General features: G+C 40.6%; 1 protein-coding gene across 3 annotated transcripts in view; it reads right to left on the minus strand.

The window, feature by feature from the left end:
• STAG2 (stromal antigen 2) overlaps positions 1–17,545 on the minus strand; it is a 68,952-nt gene that overhangs the window by 34,657 nt on the left and 16,750 nt on the right. For 2 of the 3 annotated variants that reach the window (XM_033137807.1, XM_033137808.1), the window contains exons 2-6: positions 8,334–8,488; positions 6,901–6,979; positions 6,236–6,397; positions 4,692–4,788; positions 3,419–3,495 (exon numbers count right to left, since the gene is read on the minus strand). In XM_033137807.1, coding sequence (XP_032993698.1) covers positions 3,419–3,495; positions 4,692–4,788; positions 6,236–6,397; positions 6,901–6,979; positions 8,334–8,377 — 459 coding nt within the window. In that variant the 5' untranslated portion in view covers positions 8,378–8,488. Of the gene's footprint in view, positions 1–3,418; positions 3,496–4,691; positions 4,789–6,235; positions 6,398–6,900; positions 6,980–8,333; positions 8,489–17,545 lie in introns of those variants that run through there. The other variant, XM_033137809.1, reaches the window with a different exon arrangement.

The following is a 17,545-nucleotide window of genomic DNA, read 5'->3' on the forward strand; positions in this document are numbered from 1 at the left end:
AGTGAGGAAATTATGGATGCAGCTTTTATTGCACCCTGGATCTCTGTAGGCAATTTTTTTTCCGTTCTCCCTGGCTGTTGAGCCGGGCGAGGTGAGGCAGAAAATGGCAGGCGCGATTGCCAGGCAATATCAACGTTTACGGGTGATCTGCCTTTTCACTGGATGGTGGCAGTGGCGTCAGAAGAAGAGATGCAGTACCAGTATAGCCGCCACTGGAGGGCGATGTTTCGTTACCTTTCCTGTTCATTCTTTTCCCAGCATGCCCGGCAGGGTCTGCTGGCTGAGTTTTGAGGTCCAAAAAAGGGGGTTTTACCTTGCACGGGTGTGACATTTGTATACCCCATGTAGCTAAGAACACTCCCATATAGGAATGTGGCGTAGTTTCCAAATTTGATACGAATCGGTCAAGCAGTTACGGAGCAAAGCTCTCGCCAACAAACACCCAGCTTGAACATTTTTATATATAGATACTGTTTCTAGACTTAAGTACAATATTAAATCTAACAATGCCAATAATATGAATATGGCTGTTTAACAGTGGTTAATATCTTTTAATTTATCCCATGCAAAAATTCCCAAAACTCCACTGTCCACTGTTTTCTTCATTACTGTTACAAGCCATTATTTAACATTGGAAATGCGTATTCTTTTTAAGTGTCTGGCTTCCAATAACTTCTTTGGGACACCTATCTCTATTCATGCTTGGTATTTCATCGCCCCCCTTAAAACAGGGGTGGAGAAGCTTCTTTAGCTGAAAAGCTGAAGGCTCACATGGGCAACCCTCTGTGGACTACATGCCTGTGGTGAGTAGGGCCAGGGGCATGTGGACGGAGCCACACACGATTCTTACTTTTGGACAGTAGGCTACATTCCAGACATGCAAAAGCCAGACAGAGGTTTACAAATACAAACACTTCCACACACAACAGGCATTATAGTGTGGCACAGGGAAAATCTTGAGGGCCCAATATAGGCCTGGGAGGGTCACATTCGGCCTCTGGGCCAGAGGTTCCCCACCCTATCCTGAAAACCAGTGTTCAAAATTCCCTGGTTGCCCGTCACATTTCGCGACTCACAACCATCTACTTGGTGACTGACATCACCAACTGGCTGGCTGGCACATAGTAGCATTTCTTGCTGCATACCAGCCAGCCAAGCTGGAGAGATGTCAGAATCGCCAGCAACTCTTGACATCTCCACAAGTCGGCAGCGTCTTTTACTGTCACACTACCACAAAGGTCAGCTAACTCGTGTGGTAGCATGGCAGCAAAAGACGCCACTGTGCTCCAACCAGCCCATCTGTGGAGATTTTTGTTGCTGGCAAATCTGGATGGAGAGAGGGAGAAGTTAAGACAACGGAGCCAGGAGAACAGAAGCAGCTTTATTAGGGTGATGGTGGCTGAACCACAGAGCTGTCCGGAACACACAAGAATACACTATTTGAAGGATACACGAGAGTGGCCCCAACAGAATTATTTGCACATTGTAGTACCTTCCCTTCCTCAACAGCTTCATGGATTAAACACCACTGACTATTTTTGTCATTTAATGTCACTGCCAAGGACACTTCGGAGGCCAAAGCTGCATGGTGTTCACTTTTTTATTCCATAAACATGCAACCTAAGATCTCAAGAAACTAAGTTTCCAAGGTTGTTTATTTATTTTTTAATGAATCCACAAGTTACAGAACCTCAGGGCTGCAAAGGGATGTATGCAAAACATGAACTTTCATACTCCAGAATGAAGCTCAGAAGGATTTCTAACGTTTAGTGGATAAGATTTCAGAATTGTGGGTTCGAGTCAAAGCTAATCCTACTCAGAGTAAATTCATTTAAGTTACAAGGCATGGCTAACAGGGTCATTTCAATCAATGGGTCTACTCTTAAGCAGAACTTATTTGGCTACAACCCACTGTCTGGTCCCTAGTGGTTCTCTGGACTCTCTTTTACTTCATTGTATCTCTCTCTCTCTCTCCTTTGACCCTCTTCTACTGTTATCACTGCTAAACTATCTTTTTTTAAAAAAAGTATTTTAAGGCCAATTGACACAACAGTACTATGCACTGAAGGGGGTGGGTGGAATTCAGACATGGCCACCAGCCTTATGAACGCCTCTTAACACACATGGTGTGGCTTGCTACTTTCTGGAAAGTCTTTGAAAGATAGCCTGAGTCACATTAAAAATGGTTGTGCTAATTAGCCATTTAGAAGCACAGGGAAACTTTGAAAAGTAAAATGGCTATAAAAACGCTAGTTAATATATAGTTATTTGTGGACTTAAACCATAGTGTGACATTTTGTGCCTTCCTGGCACAGGACCTACATATCTTTTTCACAAAATGCATATACCAATGCTCACTGTCTCCTCTAAGTGCTCACATTCATTTTTATCATACCAGTTCCAAGAATACTCAGTAGACTTGGTTCCCACCACTTTTGCATAGCGTTATAGAGCTTCGTAATGCAATCATATTAAATTCTATTCAGAAGTAATCTCCAATGAATTCAATGGGACTTACTTCCAGATAGGTGTACATATAGAATTTTCAGCCTTATACCCCAGAGAAGTGGGGTTAAGACCTTAGTTTATTTATCAACCAATGCCAACTTTGGGTGGGATTCCATTAAAGAGCCCTGTTAATGGAAGCCCTGAAGAGTCAGTGTGTTGGTCTATGACCTGGGAGACCAGGGTTTGAATCCTCACTCATCCATGAAGCTCACTGGGTGACTGTGGACCAGTCACCATCTCTTAGCGTACCCTACCTCACAGGGTTGTTGTGAGGATGAAATGGAAACGAGGACAACAATGTACACTACTTTGAGCTCATTGGAAGATAAATGTGGGATATAAATACAGTAAATGAAATAAAGGATTTCTGCTTCTGCAATGGGGCTTTATTCCCTTCCTCCACAAGCCACCCTCCAAACTGGCGGGGGGGGGGTTGGAGTAGCCGCCACCACAGTGCACAGGGGGAAGAGAGAGAGGACTGTTCCACTTGGCAAGTAAAAAAGCTTGCCCTGGCAGAATGATTGCCTTACTTTGATGCTGAATTCCAATCCTTTAAAAATCACTGAGGCTGTTTATTTTTTGAGGTGATTTTGATTCCAATGGAGACTTAAACATTCCACTGTGGTGACTGTCACTTAGGTTTAAGGTGCCATTTGGTGGCTAGCTTATATATCTGAGTTTCTAGCACTGCTTAAAACATTTCTTCAAAAGAGATGTCATCATTATACCTGCATGTATTAACTGTAAGTTCATTTCCACTGCTTTTACTTAATAACTTTCCACCCTACCACTATCCTTTGTTATGCAATTCAAAATATGAAATGTATTACATCAAACATTTATATCCTGCAACATGATAGTTCATTTCATAAACGCATGAAAATTTTCTAGAAATATGTGTAAAATTTACCTCATCAAATTCTTCAGTCATTTTCCGAATAATTTCTGAGTTTTGCATATGTCGAAACATCTCTGCTGTTACAACCCCTACAAGTAACAAATAGTGATTTAAAATCACATCATACAGTATCACAGACCTTAACTTCTGTGGGGGGGAAAAAGTTATGCAGGAACATACTAAACTGAAATGTCATTTAATGTTTGGACTATAAGCACTGTTTGTGTATACAAACAATTACAAATTCAGGCAAGGCCTGCTATATAAGCTGCTAACATGCAAATTTTTATATAGTTGGCTGTTAGAATTTTATAAAATATGCTATATGCTATATTGTGTGCCACCTCAACCTCTGGCAAGCCACTACAGAAATATTGTCAATAAATTAATCCTGAAATATTATGATACACAAACACATGAAATCCTGGTTGGCAGCCTAAGATCAATCCACAATGTCTTCAATTTTTAAAGCAAGAGAACCGAGGAGGAGGAGAGAGATGATAATAATAATAATAATAATAATAATAATAACAATAATAATTGTATTTATTCCCCAGCCACCCTGGGCGGCTTGCAGCACATATAAAACATAGTAAAATATCAAACTTTAAAAACTTCCCGATACAGGGCTGCCTACAGATGCCTTTTAAAAGTTATGTAGTCCTTTATTTCCTTATGGTACAGGGCTTGTTCTCAATCTAATAAAACATGGTTTATTAGACTGAGAAAGTGACATCTGAACCAAGTCTTTTTCTCCAACAACAAGAACTGAAAATACTGCAAACTATGCTATCTCTTCTACCTCCTCACTCACTGCAATTTTTTTAAAGTATTTATTGAAGAAAATTTCTCAAATCTTTAAAGAGGCAGCTAACCCATTCAAGTGAATACATTGTTTCCTCTCTATGTGACCACTGAGTTGTGAAATTTAGACATCATATCAACTCAAGTCTCAAGCCATCGTTTGCAAGCCCACTTCAAACAGTGATTTCCAGTTCTGATTTGCTGGCTGGTAACAAAACTCGGTTTATAAATTCAGATGCCATGACAAACCACAGTTGTGCTTCCTTAGCCATGCTTTGGCATCATGTCTGAACTGAGCTACTCTGTGACAGGCAAGTCTAATGGAAACATGTCTAGCCATCTGTGCTTAAGAGACAGTGGTGGCAGGCATTTGCAAGCCAAGCCCCCACATTTAAGTTGAATGGTTATTTGAAAAAGGGTGGGATTTGAATTTTTTTAAGTCTGTAAGGAAGTAAACACTACTTCCAAATACACTTCTTACCTTTACAGCCTGAACATTGAATAAAGAAGTTGATGAGATCAAGAAGTGCTATATCCCTGTCATGTTTGTAGGATTCTATCCAGTCATCTACCACAGACTAGGGAAAAATAAATAAAGCCACCATTAAATACACTGTAACTACCTTTTCAAGATGCAGCTCCCACCCACCCCAAAAAGCCACCAATCAAAAAATTGTAATAAGCTCATAAAGTTTCCTGAACCAGTTCTTCTAAACAGCAAGCTAAGTTGCTTATGTCTTTACTTTCTTTCATTTCTCAAAGTATTAGGCTATATGCATTCACTAGCAGAATGTTCTTCAACTCACACAAAACAACTTTCCCTTCTCCTTCCCCTCTGCCAGCCCTACTCCAGTTATGCGAAACAGAGAAGTCTAAATTGCTGTACACAAAGTATTTTGCTTGTAAGCAGCTTCAACTGGTGAAAGAGGTAAAATGTTTTAATCAAGCAAGACAGTTCTCGCTGTTAAAACTATAGCTTGCAGATTGATGACAATGAGACAAAAGAGTCAGGTACACTGATTTTAATCCAAAGATGCTGTCCCCTATGAGCAGAAGGTACCTTTGGATCAAACTATTTTTATGTTTCTATCTAGATACAAACAAACGATTCCATTAACCAAAATAATTTAGAAGTATTAAAAATAAACCTGCACTAATAATGCACACTAACTCTTAAGATCTGCCAATATTGGTATAATTAGCTTCATAAATTAATTTCTGAATAGGTAAAGTTAAAGGACCCCTGGACGATTAAGTCCAGTCAAAGGCAACTATGGGGTGTGGCGCTCATCTCACTTTCAGGCCATGGGAACCGGCGTTTGTCCACAGACAGCTTTCAGGGTCATGTGGCTGACATGACTAAACTGCTACTGGTGCACAGAGTCTTGGGCTTGTGTTCTCCCCCTCTGAAGGAGAACTTTGGAAGTTTCACTTAATGACAGCGTGTCTTGTTATCAATATTTGGGCAAACTGTGGTCAGCCTTAACTATGTTTTGCAGAAACAAGGAAGTTTTATCAAGTTGCTTTCACAGTCAAAAACCACACGTGTTAAAACTGCTGTTAACCTTGTTCAGTAGAAACTTCTGCTTTCCCCCTCATAGCTGCACCAGAGGAGAAGGAGAGAGGATTTTATGAGCCCGGGTATTTACTGGAACATAAAATGCTAAAACCTTATTTAGTTTATGTTCAATCATAGCCAATATGATTATATGTTATTTTATTAATTTCTTCATGAGGCCATGCTCAGTTTATAGCCAGAATGGGGGACTGAGGGACAGATTTGAGTTTGGACAACTTTCCAGGGGTTCATTCCAACGGTTAGACAAACAAACAAACAAAAACAAAAAGAATAATGCAAGTATCTCTCCCCCTCCCCATAGTTGTCTCGCTGTTAAAAAATTTATGTTTTAAAATATAACATCAAGGGTGTGCATAAGAGCCCAAGTCTTTAGACAGTTTCAATTTTATAGAGTGCTTTATTTACACTGCTTGAATATTCACTTTAAGACCCGTAAAAAGACATACCTGCATAGCACTCTTGCCCATTTTAACAACTTCAAACAGCATCATGTTTTCCACACCATTCTGCTGGTGATGCCCATTCATTCGATTTGGACCACCAGGCTTCCCTGCTCCGTTTCCAACTTTCCCCTTCTCTCCTGTACCTTTTTTCCCCTTTTTACAGGTCTGTATAAATATCAAAAGCAAATGTATTTGTTAGGAAAAGTATAATTGAACTATTTTAGGCATTATCATGTGTTACCAGAGGTTTAACGTTTTGGAATCTTAATTTACTATAAACCACTATTAGCACCCGTTGTGTTCTGCCAGTTTATATTTGCTGAAACAAATGTTTTCAACACAAAGAGCAGGATATAAAGGGTTGCATGTACACAGTGACTTTCTGGCCTGCCCATTCTAGTAGCAACCCATCCCTGGTAAAGGTGCCCCCAAAGGTGTGTGGACACTCTGGAACACATTCCTGAGAAGAATAGCTTCAACTTGAAGGGAAATCTGCAATCTCCCTACACCCTATTACACCAACATTATTCAGATTCAAACAAGTACTTAAGTCACCATTACTGCATCAATAAAATTTCATTCAAAAATTATATAAAATATAAACCAATTTTATTACATTGCCGTCACCATCATTAGTCTATATGACTGAGAATGTCAGATACACATACCTTTCCTTTTCCTGGTTTCTGATTTTTTCCTTCAATATCCTCAAAGTCAGTATCTGAAGAAAAATGTGTTTCAGACTCCCTAAAAAGACATGTTTTATATTCTTGGTAAGTATGCCTTTATTTCGAAAGTATTTTATTTACCATGTCTATTACCTGGATGCAAAATAGTGTACCCTGGCTGAACAGGGTTTCAATATGAACAGTAAGGTACATGTCAGAAGTGAGCCAGTCCATGAAAGTACAGGAGTAGTTTCAGCATACGATACACACCATGCCAATTCAGAAAGGTGGAAAGATGAGAGCAAAAACTAGTAAACCTTGAGTTAATATGTGGATAAATAATATTTCCTACCCACCATCTGCAAAATTTAAATGTGTGAGAAGAACACTGCATACGTAACAATGAAATTTGCATGCATCCATATCAGTTTATCTTCCTGATGCATGCAGATACTTCACTTAAGCTACAACTCAAAATAAACTTACTAGAGTGTAAACCCTACTAAGCTCAATGGGCATAACTTTGAATAAACTCCCAGTATGATTTGCAGGAAGCGGCAAACCAACAGACTGTGCGCAATTAACATCAGGTGAACAAATCAAATTTAGACAGCACACAATTTAAAGGAAAAAACAATGCAGTCAGAGTAACACTCATTTCTTTGCTCATCCTTAGCAAGTAATACTTTTGTAGTATCTTAAAGAAAAGCATACTCAGCACACCTGTTTCAGCCAGTTGTGAAGTACTTCATTGCCTACACCACTGGTCTTCAACTAGTGGGTCTGGAATCACTAGTGAGTTGCAGCTTGATCCAAGGTGAGTTGCAACAACAACACTACCTTCTTGTGAATATATGCTAAAAGATTAAGAAAGTGGGTCCTGGGTCTGAAAAGGTTGAAGACACCCGACATACACTACCCCAAATCTGCAAGAAACACCTCCAACACTTCCTTGAACATTGAACTCGTATGGTTCAAAAAGCCATTACATCTGAAGAAGTCACAAGACAAATTTACGGCAGCTACACTTTGATAGTGGCTAAATCGTTCAAGTAATCTTTTTAAGCAACATCATCACATAATTCTTTGATAATGAAATGATGCTAGGACTACAGAGTTAATATAAGCCATAATTTTAAGGCATACAGTGGTACCTCAGGTTAAGTATGCTTCAGGTTAAGTACGTTTCAGGTTAAGAACTCCGCTTAAGAACAGAAATCGTGCTCTGGCGGCGCAGCAGCAGGAGGTCCCATTAGCTAAAGTGGTGCTTCAGGTTAAGTACACTTCAGGTTAAGAACGGACCTCCGGAACAAATTAAGTACTTAACCCGAGGTACCACTGTATATATAATAGTATATATCATTGCTGTTGAGGGGAGGGAGGAAGATGTTTTGTGGTTTTATCATTTAACATTGCTATTTTAAGGTACTTACTGGAGCAGAGCAAAATTAGTTGTTGCTTCTTGAGCTGCTATCATTTCTTTATCATCTTCTGGAGCACAACTGTATTAAAAAAGCATTCAAAAAGCAGCTGTAGTTTGCAAGAGTAATTGTTTATCACTTTATTCTCTTGTTGCAGTAGCCTATACCTGTTAAAAAACAAACAAAAGGTTAATTCAATTTACATAGCAGCTTGTGGTTTTAGTTGCTCTCATCAAATATATATTATTGCTTCTTTAAAAACAGCCCCTAAAGATAAAATAAATAAAAGTTTTAACTTATTTTCAAGAAGCAAAATATATTTGGGATTAGTATATATGCACGTGAAATATCAATCTCAGAATTGTCTCACTGTGCTCCTGGGAATATAAATGCCTTTGAGAGCAGAACAGATCAAAGGTCAACTGGATCTAGCATCCTGTTTTCTTAAAAAATCACTGAGATACTTCAAGAAACAGAGAAGGCAAACTGCAATCTTCCCTACTGTTTCCCCCACAAACAATAGCTTTTAAGCAGAAAATCATCTTCCAACATGGAAGTTCCATTTAGTTCTCTCATAGTTAACAGTCAGTGAGAGACCACAAATGTGTCTACCTGTAGTCTCCCTTTAAGATCATGTAAGAAGTCCATGTAAGTTATTACATCTTGTAGTAGAAAATTTCAGATTAACTGTGCCCTTAGGGAAGAACTTTCTTCTGCTTCCCCCAAGTTTATTAATGTTTATGCATTTCAACAAGTAGCCCTGAATTCTGTGTTATGAGAGAAAGAGAAAATTATCTCACTCATCCAGTTTCTCAGCACCATTCATACTTTGATATGTATCAATCATTTCACTCCTATGAAGATACTCCAATCCCTAGAACATTTTACCTTTCCCCAGTCTTTTCCAGCTCTGTAATACCTTGTTATAGGCAGAATGATCAGAACTATATAGAGAATTCCAAATGTGGCTATACTGCAACCCAAAACCCACTTATTTATTGCAAAGCGCCAACAGAGCAATTTAACCTAGTTTAGAAGGGGAGGTTGGCGGATCCATGTGGAGAGACAGTGGAGTACCGTATTTTTCACTCCATAAGATGCACTTTTTCCCTCCTAAAAAGTAAGGGGAAATATCTGTGTGTCTTATGGAGCGAATGGTGGTCCCTGGAGCTGAATTGCCCCGGGGCCAAAACCAGATACTGCTTTTTATTTTACAAAGAGAAAAGGGGGTGTTGAAAGGACCCCACTCAGCAGCTGATCAGCAAGAGATTGGGAGAGATATAAGAGTCCCGGCTCCCTTTTGACCCCGCCCCCTTGCCCAGGCCTCCTTTGTTGAATGTGCTGCAGAGGGAGGTTGTTTGTTTCCCCAGCGACATGTGACTGGATGATTAGATTATCTGTCTGGAAACAGTAGAAACCGCTCCCTTTCCTTAAGATTTTTCAGAAATGTGAGTTAAACCCCATAAAAACGGGGCCTTTCCTCTTTGCTTTTCCCCCTTTGCAAAAAAGCTGCAAAACTTTTAGCTAATCCTCAAAAAAACCCAGGGCTTTTCCCTTTGCAAAAAAAGCTGCAAAACCTTTAGCTGATCCTCAAAAAAACAGGGCTTTTCCCTTTGCAGAAAAAGCTGCAAAACTTTTAGCTGATCCTCAAAAAAACAGGGCTTTTAGAGGAGGAAAACCAGAAAAAAAAATTGTTTCCTCCTCTAAAAACGAGGTGCGCCCTATGGTCCAGTGCACCCTATGGAGCGAAAAATATGGTAATACAGTGGTATCTCAGTTTTTGACCAACTTAGTTCTCGAACTACTTGGAACCCGAACACTTCAAACCCGGAAATGAGTGTTCTGGTTTTCAAACTTTTTTCGGAAGCAGAACGTGCTCTGTTCTGAGTATAACTTCTATTTTGAGTGCCACACTTCCGTTTTCAGAATGAGGGAAGGTGGGCTGGGCGACAAGCGAGCAGGCACCTGCTGCCCTCCAGCAATGGGTCCCTCCGCCATCGCAGCCACAACAGCAACCATCCCCTCCTCCAGCTCCAGAGGCGCTGAGTGAGGGAAGGCTGGGCTGGGGCAGCAAGCGGGCAGGCAAGGGATGTCGCCGCCATCCCACCCCACCACCCCACCCAGCCTGCTCTTGCTTGCATGCTAGAAGGAGTGGAATCGGGCTGCTCTGCTAGGCATCGTTGCTGCTTGCACAGGAACAGGAGCTGGAGCGGGGCTGCTCAGCTGGGGAAGTGCAGGCTCCGTCACACTTACCATTGAGGGGTTCGCGGCTGCACTCCCCTCAAGGGAGAAGTTTAAAGGAGCCCCCACCTAACCATCAGATCCCCTGCAACCCCGTGAAGGCAGCCAGGCTGAATAGTTGATGAGGTTGGGGAAGGTGGAGGCAGCCGGGAAGCTGCATCTAAGAGCCCCTGCACCACCTGAAGGCAGCCTGGCGCTCCTCAGCTGAGCTGCCTGATCCCGCTCCTACTTGCGTGTAAGCAGGAGTGGAGGCCGGGATCTCTCAGAAGTGGAGGCTTCATGCTTCCCAGCTGAGAGATCCCCGCCTGGCTCCAGCTTGCACACAAGTACCCTGTTTCTCCTAAAATAAGACACCGTCTTATATTATTTTTTGCTCAAAAAAACACAGTATGGCTTATTTTCAGGGGTTTTCTTATTTTAACTGTGTTGCATCGGTACGCTGCATAGCCACGCCTCCCCAGGCTGTTTTAATGGGAGGTACCACGTCACTATGGCTTATTTTCGGGGTATGGCTTATTTTTTGGGGAACGGCTTATATTTCGCAAATGCATAGAAATCCTGCTATGGCTTATTTTATGGCTATGTCTTATTTTAGGAGAAACAGGGTAAGAATGGGAGCGGGCAGCTCAGCCAGGGAGCACGAAGCTTCCACTCCACTTCTGACTCCGCTCCCATTGGTCCCGACCAGAGGGTGTGTAAAGCCTCAACCTCGCAGCAGCAGGCGGCTGCTCGGAACTCTCTGCAGCCCACCAACATGTCACCATGCTTCTGAGCGCGTGCCTAGAGCTGTGCCCCACACAAACACACACACAGAGCGGAGGCTCCCCAAGGGAAATCACATGCCCTGGAGGTTGTGGCTCCATTTTGCACACACACACCCCAACGCCCCATCCGAGGCGTTTCTACTCACTTCACCACTCAACGGCTGCCCTCACCTTCTGCCAGCTCTGAGGGCTCTGAGTGCCTCCTCTGGCACATATGCCATAGGTTTGCCACCACTGGGCTATACCATAGATTTATATAATGGAAATACAATACTGGCCATTTTATGTTCCATCAAATTCCTAACAATCCCTATTATTTGAGAAAATTTCTACTCTGCATTTCTTCCCTCAAAAGCACCCCCAGATTTTAAAAAAGAATTCTCCTTAATGTTGGTAGACAGAGACCTAGAGGTGGCAAGCGGATCAGATCTTAAGCCATTGAGAATCTTTCAATTTACCGATAAGGTCAGTCACTCACACCAAATTCAAAGTAGGAAGTGGAATTGACTGGGGCTGTATGCTACACACTGGGAATTACTTTGCAGTTGCACAGTACACACTGCCACTGTATTAAGCAAAATGCTTATTCGCCAAAGACACAGCCATGCATTTTCATTAACTGCAACTACAGTAGCCAACCTGCTATCAGTGGTGGCACTCTTGTCCAACTCCTGACTGTAGTTTTTAACATGTTTAAAATACTGTAAGCAATAGGAAGGTTTCAAGATGAAAACAAATGACAAAATTGAAGACCATATACAAACATTTCAGCACTCTAAGCTTTAAATCCAATTAATCAAATTTAAATATTATCAAATGCAACTGAACACTATATTCTTTTAATTTTACACCAAAGTTCTTGAAATGTAATTTCCTGCCCGGAATAAAAGGTTAAAATTCATACTGCCACTAAGTGATGCTAAAACACAATCAACTTACTTTAAAAAAAAAATGTATCATGCTAGAAGATCACTTGGTGGAGCTCTAGCCCAAAGCTAAATAAGACAGGTCACCCAAAGGTTGACCTAGCTATTTCTTGACAGGAAGTTTAAACTGTAACAACAAAGGCAGAACAATATTATAATGAGTTAGAATTTATATTTTGCAGCTCGCTAAATAAAATTATGTACATAAGGTACTCCCTCACTTTAATCATGCCAAGCTTATCAAAAGCGTGTTTTTTTTAAAAAAAAAAAAAAACACACACACACACAACCCCCAAACCTGCTGCAACAATGAGGAAGGTAGTGATTTTACAGAGTTTTGCAAAGTGATTAAACTCATCACATTAATATATTTGAATATTTGTTATATTAGTTAATTTTCTAGGTAACAGCGTGCTTTCAGTTGTAAGTTGAAAATATCTATATCACCTCATACAAGATATGGCCAAATGTTTGGAATGTTCCCATTGAAAAGTGGAATGACTGTGAACTGACACTGAGCAAGATGAAAACACTGCAGTGAATAATCCAAGATGGGCTCAGTTACACATGCAATTCATCACATGATATGATTGCAGCCTATGTGAACTAGGCCCATCTGGATTTAAAACTATTATTATTGCATATTTCCCACGAGGGCTTGATAATGAAGCCTACATATGGAGCAAATATTACTGTTGAAGAAAACTACTCCTGAAGGTCCAAGGTTAAAAAAAAATTTGATGGTCTGATGCAGATATAGCATTGCCAAGCATTGCTAATCTTTTAACCAAATGCAATTTTCAACAACAACAACAACAACCTGCCCTTCAACAACAACAACAACAACAACCTGTCCTTCAACAACAAACAACAACAACAACAATCTGCCCTTCACCCTAAGGTCCCAGGATGGGTTACAACAATAATAAACACAACATTAAAAACAGTTGAAACTACTCATAATCACAAAAATAGGGTTCGTCATAAAAATATGCATCTCTGGTGTCAAAAGCCAGAATAAAGAGGTCACTGAAAACTATACTAAAGTTGCCGGACACACTTCTGTAGACAGGGAGTTCCATATATTAGGTGCTGCCACAGAGAATACCCTGTTGCAGGCCAGCAGAACCCCCAAACTATGAGCTTGCTCCTTCCAGGAGAAGGCAACCCCATCCAGGACAGGCCATTTCCCCACCTCCTAAATACATTACATATCTGTCTATTTATTGACCGACAGTGGCTTCATGTACATGTTAAATAGCATAGGAAACAAAGTGCCTCACAAAGTTGTCATGGTAGACCTCAAGGGTGTAAGAACAATGATCTCTTGGCCAGATGACAAAGGCCCATTCAACACTCAGAAATACTCTACCAGACAGCTACTTGCTGCCGCAATGGTGGCAGAGAAATAAGCTTTCTTTGTGGTCACCACATGGAAGGCAAAATGGTGCAGTCCCACCTGTGTTCTGTCAGGCTCATACCAAGCTTTAAGCTACCTGCACTCTAGATACTGACCTTCCTAGTACAGCATTACTAGCTGGAATTAGCTTTAATGGAGGTTTTCAAACAATTTCAAATTATGTTTAAAAACCCAATTCAGGGTTATTGCTGTGTTATACTTTATACTGACAAGGAAACAATGACTATTCATATGGGAGAAGGACAACTATCAGAGGTTGATGTGTGTAAGCCTGCAACCTACACAAAGCAGAAGCTGCACAGCATTCTTTACACTATGGGGGATTGAACCACTTGTATATATAATTTTTCTCCCTCCCCCTTGAAGTGGAAAATGTGTACACCTGTACACAAATGGCAAGCCACCACTGTAAGGGATTGGGGGTGAGAAAGAAAGAGTAAATAGCCCCATCTTCAACTTGCATGGTAACCTGTCACCTCCCCATGGGTGTATCTCCTTCTCAGTGGAGATGATCAGTGAAATTGTGGTGGCTTCACCTACATCCCTCTTTCCCCAAACTCTTCCCAAACACATTATGCAAACAACAACAGCCAGTCCAAAAAAAATCTGCCACCAATTATTCCACAAAGTAGCTGACATAATTGAGAAAAATGTTAGTGAAGGGCACAGAACCCACCCAGTCACTATCACACTAGAGCCCATCTAATAAATCCCATAGGACTTAAAACCAGCACCTGTATACAGGTCTGAAGCCTAAGTATGGGAATACAGGAACATGTGCACTGCAAAATTCTGTCTTCCGTTCTACTTTCAAGCATTTCCTTCTGCTTCATTTAATACAGTCCCAATCTCACAAAAGTAGTATCAAAACAAAATCAAGTGCCCTTGACCAACAGTTCAAAAAAGGGATGGTTGTTATTGGACATATTGCAGTAATTTACTTTCATCAGGTGAATATGAAATGCTTATGTTTTGTAGGTGGCGTGTAAATATTCCTACGGTATTTGAGAAATGTTTAGACTGGTTTTTCATTTGCATAGAAAAGCCTCTTTTATATGTCTTTAGCAGCAGGCATTGATTTAGTTTTGAGATGAAGATATAGCAAGCTGGTGGGCAGTTAAAAGAACCAATTTATTAACTCAAGCGTTCACTACTGTGAGACAAAAGTCCCCAAATACTCACTCTACGAAAATTGACAGCAACCAAACTTGACTGCATTTTTACTGCTCTCTAAGGTGCTACTGGAAGGATTTTTTAAATTTTTTAAATTTTTTGTTTACACTAGAAAGAATTACTGACTGTTACAGTCAGTAGTTAAAGAATGTGATTGGCATCAACTGGCTGAGATGAATGGGCTCTTCAAAATACAGAAGTAGACTTAAGGCACTGGCAAGTGGGACCTGCAACTAAATTTTGTAATGTATCCTTATTCTAACAGGTATGCTCCTCTTCAAACAAGTCAGCCGTGCCCTCTAGGATTCTATAAGCTGCAAGGGGCACATTTTCATCTCTCTTCTCCAATTGGATCTCATTATTTTTGTGGCTTCTGAAGGCAACTGAGTATGCTCAGGTAATATTGTGCAATTCTTCTGTTATTTACTTTTTTTTGTATTTTTGCATACCTTGGGGTTCACCCAACCACGCCAATACCTCTCACTTGTTTTTCCAGTGGACTTTGTTTGGCTATAAATCTGTTGGCATTCAACCATCTCCGTCCACTATTAGATGCAATCATGGGCAAGGCACAAAAAGTATAAACCAAAAACAGGACTGAAGAACTTGTGGACCTCAAGATATTGCTGGACTACAACTCCCACTAGGTTCTACACACATAGCAAATACAGCGGGTGGAAATTGTACAGCCACAGGTTCTCCAAACATCACCTAAAATTTTTAATAAATGCTTAGTCTTTTATGGATTAGGATAGCAATAGAAACACTATGCTCTCACACTTCTAATGATGACTCCCAATGGTTTGATATAAATGTTACCAATAGCACTGGAAGCAAAATAGTTCCCTGCAGAGCTCCATAGCACAAGTGCCAACAGATTGAAGAGCATTCCCCCAATGCTACTTTCTAGACTCAACTACACAAATTGAACCACTTTACCATGTCTCTTATACCCACCCTCCAGTCAATCAAGAACAATACAAGGTAAGTGATATCTAAGGTCACTGAAAAATCTAGGAGTAACCAGGTTGCACCCCTCCTGTCTTTCTAAATAAGGTCACCCAAGGCTGATTCAGTCCTGAAACCAGGCCTGGACCCTGATTGAAGTGGATCCAGATAATCCATACTATTCAGAATCAGTTGCAGTAGCGCCCTCCACAAACATATCCACCAGTGGACTATTAAATTCTTTAGTAGAAATAGCCACTGCATATTATTATTAATATACCTTCTCAATTTGAGTGACCCATTCACTATTTGAAAACCATAAGTTTACATGCTTCTATAATTCCCTGAAAAATCTCACCAATTTGCTTACAGGAATGGATTTTAAGCTGTTGGAATTCCTGCTTGTGTCAAGTCTCCTGCATCTTCTTTAGTTTCTAAGAATCACAAAATTGTAGAGTCGGCAGGGATCCCAAGAGTCATCTAGTCCAACCCTCTGCAATACAGGAACCCTACCCACTGTCATCACCGAGAGGGCTCAAACCACCAACCTTCTGGTTAACAGCCAGACACACTGACCCACTGTGTCACAGGTACTTCATTTAACACATTATTTTACTTTCCCAAGACCCAAGGTCCCCAAAGTTTATGTTAAGTGATTGGCCTGGTCAAAATTAATGGGTTTAACCTAACTGAAGGGAAGGACCTGATGTTGGGTTCTCTGGTAATGAAGGGAAAGACAAGCTGCACTCAAATATTCCCTCCCTTCTCATGGTTCTTAAGACAACAATTTATGCCTTCCTAATACATAGGTTGGGGGTGTAGTTTCTTGTTTCAAATCTTCAGCAGCATTGTTACATGGAGCTGGAGTGGCAATCTGTCTAATGGTTGTGCTAAATCCACTCAGAGACTTCCTATTTACTCAGCACTTTTTTATGACTGTGCTTGGATGCTGTTTATTGCTTCTTCCCTGACTGTAAGTTTCCCTCAGTTGTCACAGATGGATTTTTATATTCCAGCCCACAAAGATCTTGGGCTTCTCTGAGCTGACTGTCAAGCTGAAAATGACTTCTTGGTCTTGCACCTGTTCACTCAGAACTGGTACTACAGTGTCATGTCATCATTCCTTCTGAAGTACCGCCAGTGCTTAAGTCTCTCTAACAAGTTGCCAGCTGGAAACAGGAACAATATACTACATGGGGCTAGCATGAACAATTCATTAGTGTACCTTATCTGACTTATCCAGTATATTATTTTTTATTTAATTTTTAAAGGTTTCTAATATACCCTTTCTCCAATATAGTGCACAGAGCAACTTAGAAGATAAGTAAAGTGTCATTTTAAAACCAACAAATACAATAACATTCAATATTCAGCAGTGTTTATGACATATTCTACAACCATACACAGAGGGAGGGAAATCCTTTGGGATCCAAATGCCCAAATAAAAATGTATTCACTTTTCTTAAATATTTCCATCATAGGTACAAATCAAACGCCAGGTGGGGGGGTGGAAGTGAGACCTGCAATTTGGAGCTTGCAGGTGGTGGCTCCACATCATGAGGTTCCATGTAATCTTACTATATTCACACAGCTACATTTTACCAACTTTTGCTTGATACAGTAGCAAATATTGCAGCTAAACAATGTGACTCCTGGTCCAGCCTCTACACCTCATAATTCCTCTGCCCCTTTCACATATGCGTTGTCTGCTTGCAGTTCTCTTCCACTAGTGTATGAATAGCTAATGTGGTG

This window comes from Lacerta agilis, chromosome Z (genome assembly GCF_009819535.1).
Source record: "Lacerta agilis isolate rLacAgi1 chromosome Z, rLacAgi1.pri, whole genome shotgun sequence".
NCBI classification, from domain to species: domain Eukaryota; kingdom Metazoa; phylum Chordata; class Lepidosauria; order Squamata; family Lacertidae; genus Lacerta; species Lacerta agilis.